General features: G+C 41.4%; 1 protein-coding gene across 1 annotated transcript in view; it reads right to left on the bottom strand.

The window, feature by feature from the left end:
- The window catches only part of RNF150 (ring finger protein 150), a 126,777-nt gene that overhangs the window by 39,764 nt on the left and 72,983 nt on the right, over window positions 1–14,030 (bottom strand). Inside the window, exons 3-5 of the mRNA XM_076337165.1 lie at window positions 9,262–9,333; window positions 8,761–8,843; window positions 1,018–1,114 (exon numbers count right to left, since the gene is read on the bottom strand). Coding sequence (XP_076193280.1) covers window positions 1,018–1,114; window positions 8,761–8,843; window positions 9,262–9,333 — 252 coding nt within the window. The remainder of the gene's footprint in view (window positions 1–1,017; window positions 1,115–8,760; window positions 8,844–9,261; window positions 9,334–14,030) is intronic.

The raw sequence follows: 14,030 nt of genomic DNA, 5'->3' as shown, positions 1-14,030 counted from the left end.
ACTTCATCACTTGCTGTGGAACCTCTTCTACAGCAACCTGCTTGGCTTCCTAGTCTCCATGAAAATGAACTCTTGGGGAATGGCTGCATCAGCTCCCCAAATATGTTCACATGAGCTATTTTGCTTTATATAGCTCTTTCACATGTGAGCTGGCATGTCACCATCTGTAACTGGGGAGGGTATTTACAGCACCTGTTAACGCATCAACCGGTGGTGTTTCAGTATTGAACTTCACTATCATGTGGCAAGCCTCGCACAGTGTGAGAAAGTGACTGACTTCTTCCTGGTGAAGCCCCTGATCTCTGTGATAGCTGCCATCAGGAAACTGTATGGCAGACAGGACACGCACTATCTGAATGTAAACATGCAACCTAAAAAGATCAATTGCTTTGGCAGCTTCTAACATCTGAATGTTCCAAATAACAAAGAGCTTAACAATTTCTTGTGTGTCATGTGGTCCACCACATGCTTAGTTACTGGGAGAAATGCTCCCTAATTGGAATTAGGAGTACAGAGCTTGCCACAGATAGACTTTAAGAGAAATCTGACAGAAAAAGATTTGGCTCCCCAGAATGAGCAATTAGTTGTCCTTGACTAGTATAGCAGGGAAAATTTTATTTGCAGACCTTCTGCTTTGAGATTTGAACTGAGAGCATGATTAAAAAAATAAATCCAGTTCTGATTTAAAACACAAACAAAAGCTATGTGAAAGAATCTATAAATCCACCAAAACACCAGTAAACAATCCTCTGCTCCACAAAGCAGGCAACCACAGACACACAAATCCCAACACCCAAGCAACCTCCATACACGCACTCTTCCTTGCTAATAAAAGTGGGGTGCAGGAGGGAGGTAGAGTCAGACATTTCAGCTTGTACTCCCCTTAATAAATCAATTAATAAATCAATAACATGGCAAGAAGAGTAGGATGGGAACAGACAGGCAAAGGGCTAGGGATATACCCAAGTAGCTCTTGTTTCCCTTCTGACCCGACCGGCTGCTCTGCGACATGCTTACCGGGATCCCTAGAGCTTTTAGAATATTCATTTTACACATCGGGCAGGTACGATGGTCTAGAAGCCAGGGGTCTACACAGGACTTGTGGAAAAGATGCCTGCAATGAAAACCAGGGTATTTTAATTCAAATCCACCACAGCACAATTCACCACTTAGTACCAGACGCTTATTCTGAATTCAGTAGTGAGATTATTTCAATGGTGTGGTTTGTGACCTCTGCAAGGACTGCAAAACTATACCCTATGCACACAGGACTAAAATTATTTCTGCAGCATCTCAAGCACATGTGCACAGTGTTGCTCAACTGAGTTGGAAAAGAAGACATATACATAATTAGAGAATTAGGAAAAATACACAGAATGCATCAGCAAAACCCATGTTCTTTAAATGTTAAAGGCTGTCAGTAAAGAAAACCTGCTTGCTGGTAAAGGTAAGAATCACATTAGTATTTCTTGATGGTTCTACAGACAAACCTGATTACACATAATTTAAATGTGAAGCCACTGGGGGTCTGATATCTTTTAGGATGCAGGCATAAGGAAATAAAGTGAATTAAAAAAAAAATATGCTACCTTCCATTTAAATGGAAAAAACAGGATGATGCTTTTTAAAACATTCTCCCCGACTTTCCTGCTCTTTAGAAGTTGCCCATCAGAGTGAGCTCCTAAACAATTCCAGCCCTGAAGGGGTTGTTGCTAATCCTGTGCTCAGTCTGAAGTGACCACTAAGCAACTACCTGAGCCCTGTGGCTGCTGGGGGCCGCTCTTCTTAGACATTATCCAGGTGGGGGAACTGAAAGCTTCTTGTCTAGCTTCGCCTGACACAAACTGAGATTGAATATATTTAGTGCGTGTACCTGACTGACAGATTGTATTTTCTCTTGCAAGCATATTCTGTTACCCGGTGGTTATAGAGAACAAATGTTATAAAACACAGGAATGCGGGACTCGGGATTTAAGAAATGCTGTTGAGCAGGCCAAGTAGAGGAGTCGGGGCTCAGCCCAAGGCAGTGAAGTTTGTTCAGCCCCACTCCTTCTGAAGAAAAGGAGGAAAGTTTCCTACCATGCACATAGCCTCAGAAATTACACTGGCATGTAGGAAACTGAAAATTGACTTGCCTTCCTAAAAATCTTTTAGTCAATTAGTTGAATAGAATAAAATAGTTCAGTTGGAAAGGACCTTACTCCAACTGCCCAATATAACTTAATAATAATAACAACTTAAACAAAATTGGAAGAGGGTGTTTTATTCTGAAATATGAGGCTTGATATACATACACAGTCTTGCTCCAAAAGGTGCAAACTAAGACTCATTTGCTTGTTTTGAAACACCATATAGATCAGCTCTAAATTTCCTTTCTAAGGCTTGCAACAGGTGTCCCACATTTTACTTGGCAGAGCCTGAAAGTCATGTTTCAGTCTGCTTGAACTTTTACATTTGAGCAGTCCCCAGCCGGTGTTTCCCTGTGCTGTCACTGCCCCATGTGCATCGCTCGTAGAACACAGCCATACAAACCCACCAGGTAACCGCAGGTGGACACAGCTCACAGCTGCCCAAGGCTCCGCCTGGAGCAGGGCACATACCAGCCTCCACGAGGAAATGCAATCTCCGAGAAAGCCAGGATCACTTAATGCACCAAAATAATTTTAAATATTTAAGTGGTACGTATTCAGCTGAACGGGGCGGCTGCTGTATTGTGTCACAGCCTCTCTCACACAACAAGATACACACAGCCTTTCAACCTGATGGAAGATACTGAGGTGTGCTTTCACCAATATCGATTTGCAACCCTGGCTCTTACTAACACGATATCGGCTCACACACTAGCTGGCTGGCTTACTAGCTGGCTTCAGTCCTAAATAACACTAGAAATTCAAAGCCAAAACTGTGTGAAATCTCAGAATCTTTTTCTTTTCACTGCGACGTTTTTTCTCACTGCTTCTAGAAGAAACGGGTCCTTTGTGAAACAAAACTACATGGCAAATTATCACATTCCTGTACTTGGTCTGACTTCACACAACGATGGACAAGGGCAAATCTGTTCTTGGAAGTTCAACCTCGTCTAATTATATCAGTTGGCTGCAATACCAAACTTTGTCAAACCTCATCTGATCCTGTATGTCAACATGATTAACACAAATGAAGTATCGTGATACTTGAAGTTTAAACCACTACTTTACTAAGGCTACTAAAGTTCACAACCCTCCTTCCAAACAAGACTTGCTTTACTGGGTAAAAACACAATGCACCAAATTTCGGTCTCTGTCCTGCATAACTCTTCCTTCCTTTTATTTCAGGAGGGACATACTCAGCACGCCATGAGGCAAGCATTCTGAATAGGTGAAAGCATAAAGATACAGTCCTCAGGCATGTGTAATTTTACATTTAGAAGTCCAAGCAACAGAATTCCTTGGGCGTGTTAATTCATGGAGGGTACTGAAAGTCAATGTTTTGCTTTTCAGCTAGTTGAAATAACTATGAAATTCTTGATAGTGATAGGTTTTCTTTAATTATATACTCAAATATATATATATATTATATACTCAAATTCATAAACAAGTATGTTTAACTGCAAACATCTGAAGCACATTTGTGCCAAATAATCAGTAATCATTTACAAAATCTGAGATATTTATTATTCTCTTGAAAAAAACCCCAGATTTCCAAAGTCTGTTTCAGATAAAAAAATATGTAACTTCTATCAAGCCATTTTACCATAGACTAGAAAGTCTCCTTTTGTTTTCAAGTTCAAGCTTTGCAAGCCTCAGTCAAGCTGTGGTTCATATTACAGCATTTCATAATGTTTGTTAATCACCAAAAGCTTTGAACTTTCATGCCTTAAAGACTTTAAAAACTGAAGTTTAGTGTTCCTAAAGTTGGCTTCAAAAAACAATATTCTGAAAGAAATTCTACCAATGCCGAGTAATTTAAATACATGACAGATCTCGTCACTTTGCACTTCTCAATACTAAATTAGCACAGTGTATTATGGCTCTATTAATTTCAGATTTAATATGTACAACAGAAGGAACTTGATTATTTGACAGAAATCTACAGAAAAATGGAATGTTATTGAAAATCAGATAAAGATTTGCATTTTAAAATTTTTGTACCACATTATATAATTAGAGCACTCGTCTATTTTTGAACACGTAAACATTTGTGCAGAGAAGTGAGGTGGCGGGCTTTGCAGATTTGGATTTGAAAGTTTATTTTATTCGTTATTAGCTACAGCACTACATACATGCTCATGGCTTTCAACAAACTCTGAATTGTCTGATGTCCTGACAAGTTTATCATCCAAATTCAGGCAAAATAAGGGTCTGCACAAAGTAAGATGAGAGAGCCGCTGCAATATTTCACTGTCACATGGTAAGACAAAGGTATAAAAAGATGAACTGCAACAAAAATCCCTCTCCCTCTGCAGTTCTGACTGATGCAAGTTTTAAAAGGAAGGAGAGGGTAGAGGCGGCATGGATGAGTTCAGAAGTAATGACTTCTTCCCATACAGGGAGACAGTAAGAGAGATTTTTGAAGCACGGGCTCGGGACATGGCCTTGACAATCAAAGTCAGAGCTAGAAAAAAATATGGTTTTTTTTCTGTTGTGTGCAACCACACGCATTGCAAAACTATGTTGATTTGAATAGGTTGAAAAGTTTCTCAAAATAACTGTAATTGATTAGTTGAGAGAGAGGAAGGCAAGAGGAGAGGACATGTCGTAAGAAACCTCATACAAAACAAAGGCTTCCATAAGGAGAAAGGAAAAAACTGTTCTTCACCTCTCCTAGGGGTAAGAGACACAATGATGTGTTCAAACTGCGGCAAGTGACATCCAGGTTACACAATAGGAAAAGCTTCACCACAGTCAGGGTAGCGAAGCACTGCAATAAATTATCAGGGGAATTTGCACAGTCTTCATCCCAGGAGACTGCAGAGTGTGTTGGAAAAAAGTCCCAAGAATGACACGTGCACGGCCAGTGCCCCTGTGCCGTTCCGGAGGTGGTGGCCTCCTGGGATCCCTCCTGCACTCTTCTGCGACTCTGCAACTGCACGTGGCTGCGTAAAGCTCACAGAGCACAAAGAAAGAAAAAGAACTTCAAAATCCCAGAGCATTTCATTCACTATTATCTAAATAGCGCTTCGTATTTTTTAACTGGAGATTACTTTTGTTTGAAATGTATTTAAATTTTCTTTAAAGCTGCATATAATCATAAAAGAAAAAAAATTTCATTTTGGGCTCAGCCCAAAATTATTATTATAATTTGATTGTTGTAAAGCTGTCGTAAAGCTATTGTAAAGCTTTCAGCTTGCCAACAATTTTGAGAAGCTTTTTTCCCAGGTTAAGGGAAACTGTTCTCCTCCCACCTTCTACTCCTAGTCCCAACTTTCCAAACTGCACACAAACAAACCTAGCAGTCATGTAATTTTTCTCAGAAGAAAAGCGTGAGCTAAGAGAAAAGGAGGCAAAAGCAGAGAGAGAGATACATCCCTAGGGACCCTGAGTAAGAGCATTAGCTGCCTGGATTAGACACAGGGCTGAAGCAGAGCATTGAGAAGGGTTTTGGTGAGAGACGAAGCAGCACTGTAGTATCCAATGAGAAGGTTTGGGCTTTTGGGGGTGCATGTACGGTATTATTTGTTTAGTTTTGAGGAAGAAGGAAGGACAAAAGAAGATGATGATGAGGGTAAGTGAGAGGAAGGAATCAAAGGGAAGAATGTGTGTGATGAAATAATTTTCATGGGAAGCTAAAAAAAAAAAAAAGAGAGAGGAAGAGTGAAGCAGTCTCTGAAATCACAGTTGTTCATGGAGTGAAGGTTCAGGGGAAGGGAACTATCTGGAATGGGGTCAGAAAGCGCATTTACTGGTGACAGAAATGAAACAACCAAAAAAAGAGCTTATGAAGAACTCAGTAGAGATGAGATTGAAAGAATTGTCTTGCCTCTCTGTAGAAGTTTAGTGAAGTTAGTGAAGTTAGTAAAAGTTTAGTAAAAGGCACACACTGGGAACAGCAGCATCAGTAACTTCTCCAGAGCCAGAGCAGAAAAGACGAAGGCATTTTGAAGCTAGAGATGGAGGACAAGCAGAAGGAACTAGGGCTATGACAAGAGATGTCACTCTGGGAACAATGAACTTGGTTACATTTGATGTTGTGTCAATGCCCTCAAAGATAACTTCAGTGACACTTGCTACCATTAAACATAAAACCAGCTGCGAGCCAACACTTTTTTTTATCAAGTGTCAGTCCTTATTTATTTAATACATTCTGTAGAGTGAAGTTTATTAATACAGTCAGGTGTGGGAGCTGGCTAAAGAGGGCAGACAGAGAGGAAGAAGCACAAGTTAACTGGAATCCTCCTCCTAGCTCTCCAGAGTAGGATATGTAACAACAGGCTATCCCAGTGCCTGCTCTCTGCCAACAGAAAAGAGAGGACATTTGGGGAAACAGCCCAAGTACCAGTAAACATGTATGTGTACAACTTCAGAGCTCATCCACTGCAATATTGGCTGGTGGATTTTTGGTACCAGTTTCTTAGGAGATTTAGGCTCCGCCAGCCTTAAAAAGAAATCTCAAGATATACAGGGCTTTATACAGAGTGTGCAGTGGCAGAAAAACCTGCCAGCAGTGGTTTTCCCAGTACTGCCTGCAGTACAAAGCAGCATCTTTCATGTGCAGCTCCTGGGGTGTATTTGGCTTTGCAGGTAAAAAGTTCTACATCTTGAGCACCTCGTGGATAGAAACACTAAGGTCAGCCAGCACTGGTGTCATATGGTGCTGGCTTCTGTAAGGCTTGGTGAAATGCCAGCCTCTTATTAAACAGCAGTCTAATGAGGTTCCCATACTAGAAACTGCACACAGTTTAACTGAGGATGCTGGAGGAAGAAACCTACAGTGTCTGTAGGTCTTTATCAAGATATAACACTCTCCTACTCACTTAACAGAGACAGAAATTAATCCACTTTTTTTTTTTTTTCTCTTCTTGGATGAGGAGACGAGACTGGCAACAGCAGAAAGAATCATGACTACCGTTTCCTGTTTTGGAAGTCCAAACCCATGCGAATGTGTAAAATACTGCCCTCACAATTTGTGTAGCGGGAAAGCCAGGGTTTGTCAAGTAGCTGCTTGAGAAAGATCTTTGAGTTTTTATAATTCAAAACTGCTGAAGCTCAAACTGTGAGTATTTTGCAAGACAGTTCTGCTGCTGCTAACCTTTCAGCATGAGTCATTTTCTAGGCGACCTTTTAAGTCAGCCAAGAACTGAACATCACCTGTTAACTATGTGTTTCCTATTCACTCGGCTTGACTCAACACTGTGGATGACAAAGTCTGACTGGAGCCTCATTGAATTATGAGGCAAGACACAAGTGAAAGCTAGAGCTTAGACATGTTTTTTGCTGTTGTATAACTGCCTCCAAAAACTGCCTGTCTCTATCATGCAAAATTTCCAAGCTTTATTATGCTTCTATGAAAACAGGCTTGATGTCAAACCAAGGTCCACATTTTCTGGTAATTTCTCATTTTTCTTTATTTCTGCTTCATGAAGTGATGTGTTTGTGTCTGCTCATAGAAAAAAAAGAGTTCACATGCAATTTGTCATTGTGGGGGATTTATAGTAGGTCAAATTTATGATTAATCTGTTGCTTTTTGTTTGCCATTTAATGATGGCAGTAAAAAGATCTAATGAGTCACATGAACGAACAGAAATGGACAGCTTGTAACATTCAAATATCTACGAGGGAACAACATAGCAGGAGAAGAAACAAATATTTCAGTTTTTCAGGCCAGTGAACATGTCTGCAGAAGAAGAAAGAAACTCTATTAAAAAAAAATAATATGCTCTGTATGTACAGCACTTGAGATTCCTATTTCCAGGGAAATCAAACACTTGCTCTTGCTTTCCTAGGGGAACCACTGTTCCTAGAAAATTTCCTAAGAAATTTATTTCCTTAGAGAAATCCTTCATTAGCTAACACTTCACAGCTGACAATACAATGGCACAGAGAGATGAATACAGCTGTTACGGGTGGCAAGAGGCTGCGCTCCTGTGTCACATCACTGCAAGTGTATGTGCTGCACAGGGCATGTTCACGTGATGGGAAGAAAAGAGAAAGAACAAACCCAAAAGCTCTTCCTGTCACGTCCATGTCCCACATGCCTGAGAATATTTTCATGGCAGCGATAGATAATGTGGTCTTTGTCATAGTCCTTTTGCTTTACTGTTTCTACTCAGCATATCTCTTTTCATGGCTGGGGTATTTTTTGATAGAAATCATCCCTTTCTCAGTGCCTGGACATGGCCCAGGACAGCAAAAGAAGTGGCTCCATGGGGAGCAGGAGCCTGCTCTATCCCTGGCTGCTGTGCCCATGGCACACCTTGAAGTCAGGGGCAAATTATTCTAAGGGAGTTATTCAAGACTGATATAAAACCAGTGAGCAAAATAGAGGAATCAAAACCTTTAGTTTGAAAACCCTACTGAAGACTTTGTAATAGGTCCAGATCAGACAAAACTTCTGACTATCATGCTAAATTCAGGTTCTCACCACCATTAATACTACTTTCACTTCAAGTCGAATAAAGAGGCATTTCAGATATCTTTATAGAACCGATTTTGAATAAATCAAAATTATAAACTTACCCTTCCCTCCCCGAGCTCTCAAGTCATCTCATCAGCGTGATACTGTGAGAACAGAGCCTGTCTTGAAGTAGAGAGACTATCAGAGCTAAAAGCACCTTCAACTTACCTGCAAGGCAAAATTCTGACAACATCATTGGGCTTGTAGCCTTCAATACAAACAGCACAGTTATCAAAGTCTGGCTCAGTTTCCTACAGGAAAGAGAACGTTCATCATTTTCATTTTTTGATTTTGTCAGCTAATCTCTTCATACAAGAGCCTATGTGACAAAGTAAACCGGTCACTAATGCATGCTGCAAATCCAATAATGCATTTCAAGACAAGCAAGTCAGATTTTCCAACATGTTTCCAGTTGGAAACTTGCCCTCAGAAGCATGCAGATTTAGTTAGCATGTTTTAACTTTCAGGATTTTCTGCATCTTCACAGAATCACCTTCTCTCTCTACTCCATTCCATCTGTAAATTGCTTACCAGTATTCCTCCCCCGCCTGAAGGACACATAGTAGATAAATAAGCAATTGCCATTTCTGTTCTGCCTCATTGTCCCAGTGGTCTGAAGGAATCCTCAGTACATAGTTTCATTTGGTAATGAGCAATTTGAAAAATTACCTTATCACCTTTCCTGATTGTTCTGACTTGCAGCTTGCTGATTGCTTTCTTTGCAGCATCTCCAAGCCGGCGCTGTAATACAAAATTTGCTCTTAAGCAAAGAGTATCTCTTCATGCAGAAATCATCACCTTTTCTCCCTAGGCTTCTTAATAATCTGAAGTGACTGTACATGAGACAGGACAGTGCTGTATAAATATAAACAGATGAGGTCAGTCATGCTGTTATTCACAATAAGGGCACAGTAGGTATTCTAGGCTCGCTGGTAACCCATGGCTGATGAGGCAAAGCTACCCTAATGGAGTTCCAGTGGAGACTGCACGTGAGGCCGTCATGATGCTACACTACAGCACCTTTACTATTCCAGTGAGTAGCAATGTATGTAACAAGTCCACTATTGGGGTATCGTACTCCTTCCCTCTCTTTTTTTAATGACACTTGTAAAAAAGACATTATTAAATGAGGCCTGAACTAGTAAGCAGAGTGAACACTGGACTTAAGATTCAGAAGGTCTTTATTCTTATGTTGTTCCAGAACTAGTTCATGATCTTCAGCAAGATGTAAGTGCTGAAAGTGAGCTGTTAATTTGTTAACCATGAAAAACATGAATAATCATCTCTGCTGTTCTCTTTTCCTGCAATACAGAGTTGCCTACTTTATAGGAAGAATGCAAGGCATAAAAATGAGAGGAAAGCATCTGCAGTTTCTTACAGGTAAAGCACTATATAGTCCTGCAGTAACATCCTATCCATGCATAACCATTTGCTTGTTCTTTGCCTTTCTATCTTTCCCTCCAGTGTGCCATGAATTGCTTACCACGTGATGTTTCTGACTGTTCTCCCATATTTCCAAAACACTGTTACTGTGCTGGCAGGGTCACAGCCACTCAGGATTGAAGTATGTAATGACAGCCTGACGCAAAACACCCTGTTCTCAAACACTGAAGATGGAGATGCCTGCCTCTTGCAAGAGGCTGAGAACATTATGGGGCAGTTCATACAATCACTGCTCAGCAGAGCTAGCTCTGCACCCTGTGCTATTGAGCTTGTGCCTGTATCAGTGCTCCAAGGACCTGGCTGCTCACTTGTGCTAACCCAACAACGAGGTGATCTGGAGACAGACTCACAGGCTGGAAAGGTCTTTGAGAGGTCATGTACTCCCACCCCCGGCTCAAGCCTGGGTCAACTTCAAAGTCAGAGCTGTGTCCAGTCAAGTTCTGAATATCTCCAGGAAGGGAGATTTCACAACCTCTGTGGATAATTTGTTCCAGTACTTAACCACTCTCACAGTCTTTTTTTTTTTTTTTTTTTTAACATACAAATGGAATTTCCCTTGTTGTAATTTGTGACCATTACCCTTGTCCTTTCTCTGTGCACCTCCGAGAAGAGTCTGACTCTGCCTCCTCTCAAACCACCCCGTTATGCAGCTGAAGGCTGCAGGCAGAGCCCTTCCTCCTCCTCTGCTCTCCTCCCGGCTTAGCAAGCCGAGCTTCCTCCGCCTCTCCTCAGATGCCGCATGCTCCTGTCCCCAGACCATACTGGTGACCCTCCTCTGGGCTCTTGCCAGTTTTTTCATGCCTTTCTTGTACAGTTTCATGCAGCAACACCTACTCCGATGTCTTCTTGTCAGTTTTATAACAGTTCATGATACAGTGCATCCCAATATGCCACCAATAAATGACAAACTCTTCTCTTCACCTCCCCTCCCCATCCATGTTTCCAGCCATGTGCTGTTAGATAGGAGGGAGACTTGGGAGCTTTGGTGACTCAGAAGACATTCAACTTTTCGGGCTGGGAACATTGCCCGTGCTGGAGTTCAGAAGGGCCTGTCAGCGGGAGGGGTTTCCAGCTGGAGGGGGCCAGAGCATGAAGCCAAAAATGGAAGGAAGCTGGATGTAGTTTGTAAATTGAGACCTAATCACCATACAGATACAATTAATAAATTACCATTTTGTTCTTCAGATTCAATTAAAATCACTGAATTAAATTGAGAGAGTAAGCTTATTGGATTGGAAAGACATGGAAGACTGACAAAATGCATGCAATACTGAAAGCAGAGAGCCATTTCAGATCTCGCTAAAGAGGTGAAAATGATCTTGGCTATCATATGAGATTTACATATGAGCTTTCCAGCATAACTAATTATTACACGTGAGGGAGTATCTTGTAGTTATACAACATCTTTTCTGTGGTACATTTTTCTCACAGTCTCCCTTAAATAAAGGGATCAGACGAGAGCTGGAAACATTTCTTGCCAGCTATTTGTTTAATTAATGTAAATCAAAGACAGACTGATAACATACAGCAAGACAAGAGCCATTATGTCCTGCTTCAGGAATTGCTTGTGATTTCTTTTTATCATTATTCTTACTTAAACTAATGAAATGTCTCAGTTCTTTTTTGCACGTTCTTCAAGGGGAAAGGACAAGATTAAAGACTCATGTACATCTTTGATCTGCTTGTTTTCATGTTTGCTTTCTCTCATCTAGCTTAAATAGACAAGTTCCCGACTTACATGCAAATGAGAATAATTTAGTTTTTGAAAGAACAGGAATATCTTGGAGTAAAGTCATACTTTCAAAGGATTATTCTATTTGAACGAAAGGCATGCTATCACTAACCAATGATTTCCCCTAAAAGATAAGAGGCATTACAATAGTTTAAGGGTCTAAAGTGAGGCTTAGAGGTTTACAACCATAAATCTCATAATCTCATTAGCAAGGCTGCAACATTCAGTACTGGACTGGAAGGAGTTAAGCATATCAGATGCAGTGGTCTTGTGGACATGGTGATACTAGTTCAAAAGAAAGGACAGTAGCATGGAAAGCATCACTTGTCTGTTCCTGAGGAAGTAAATGACGGTAGATGCTGTGGAAGAGAAGTTACAGTAAGTGCTTCTCTCTTAATGGCCTTACTAAACTATCACCTTCGCAGGGAGATCACCTTGTGCAGAATGAAGCGCACCACCAGGACGAGGTATCAGACACATCTCCTGTACCGCAGATAAAGTTTGCGGACTCCATCATGGAAAGCATCTTCCCAAGACTGCTTCAAAGATTGATGTCTCTATTCAATGGCCCCAAACTCTCATTCAAAGCCATGGCCAGCAGTCTTCCTTCTCAGACAATTGCTTGACCCTCCACATGCTGCCAGTCACATACTAAAGTAGATCCTTCACTGGAGATTAACCCAGGATGCACATGACCCTCCTCAGCCCCAGTGCAATCACTGCCTGCTTTGGCTTTCACTGTCCTGCAAAACTCACGGAGCCCACCTGGTTTCAAAATGACTTTACAGAAAACAACTTCTTAACAAGAAACCAATGGGAAGAAATGACACGGAGGAAATATGGTCAACAGGTCTGGCACTTAAACATCATCCCCTTGCCATCTTCCCATCTCACGCCTCACAGATGACAAAAAGAGAACTCCACTATTACTGGTGAAATATGAAATCTGACACACTGTTTGTTTGTTTTTTAAGCCTGTGCCCTGGCTGTTACAGGGCTAAAACAGCAAGTCACATTTTGCTGAATTATCTCCAGGACTTAACTTGCCATGTAATTCCAAACTGCTTTCAATTAACTCTGCAACCTGATGTCTCTTGATGCAAACAATTCCCACAGTCTTTCACAGAGAAACTCTCTCATCTTCAGGAGGGCTCCAGGAACAAGCCGCTGAGGAAGCAGATTGCCTATGCTTTCCTTACACAAATTTATCCTCTTCATATCAAAAGGGTGTATCATCAGGGCAACCACCTACTTCCTGGACAGCTTGTTAGGTGGTAAAAAAAAGAGGAGGCCTTGGACTTTCATCCATGTGAATATTACTACCTATCTTCTTCTTCCACATGTACCGTACAGTCGCCTGTGCTAGAGATACTCTTAAAAATTAAATGTATTAAAATCAAAATTGAAATCTAACCATATTTGTAGCTGACACCCTGGCTGCAGGTGCACAAGTCCATAATGGAAGAGAGTTTTGCGCTCCACTGCATTAATTCCCAGCCAAGTTGGGATGAACAGGCAAGGGCATTCAGCGAGAATCCTTGAAGTCCTGATTCTCCGCTCATCAAAATCAGGCACCTAACTGGAGCGAGCTGTGTCTTCCTTCTGGCACATGAACCTGGATTTTGCACACATGGTGAGGAGGAGTGGTGGCTGAAGATGTACATGCTGTATGTCCAGGTTTCATCTCACTGGGGAGCCACAGGAAATAGTTCTAGGAGATTCTTCAGTCTTTCTAGCTGCCTCTCTCACTAGCTGGACTCGTTGCTTTCTTGATGGATAATTATATCAGTTCCTTTTGGGCTTACCGCTTGATCAGCAACTTATGCTGTGTGCATGAAGGGAAGAGGACCGGGAAAGGAGGGTCACCATATAAAAGAGGACAAGGAGGCAAAGGTGGTTATGAGGCTTGACAAAAGGACACACCATGTTTTTCATGAGAGAAAGACATAGTTGCAATGGGTCAGCTTGGAAGAGGCAAAATGGAAGATGACTTAGGGAGACTTGGAGTGACCAAGGAAAGATGTTCAGAAATCTTGCTTTCATGTAACAGTGCAACACCCCTCCTGCTTGGAGATAATGGCTTTTTCTGCCAATCATATTTTGCAGTCAGCCACATTGTCCCATTCCCTCAGCACAGTGCCCAGACTACCGATCCAGAGGAGGCTGAACTGCTCCTGGTAGCAACTCCAGTATCAGCCAAACCTAGGAAGGGCATGCATGAGAGAGGTAGGCATAGGTTCTTGTTTGACACAGAAAACATAGG

Source organism: Aptenodytes patagonicus, chromosome 4 (genome assembly GCF_965638725.1).
Source record: "Aptenodytes patagonicus chromosome 4, bAptPat1.pri.cur, whole genome shotgun sequence".
Classification (NCBI taxonomy): Eukaryota; Metazoa; Chordata; class Aves; order Sphenisciformes; family Spheniscidae; genus Aptenodytes; species Aptenodytes patagonicus.
This window is presented reverse-complemented; position numbering and strand designations above follow the sequence as displayed.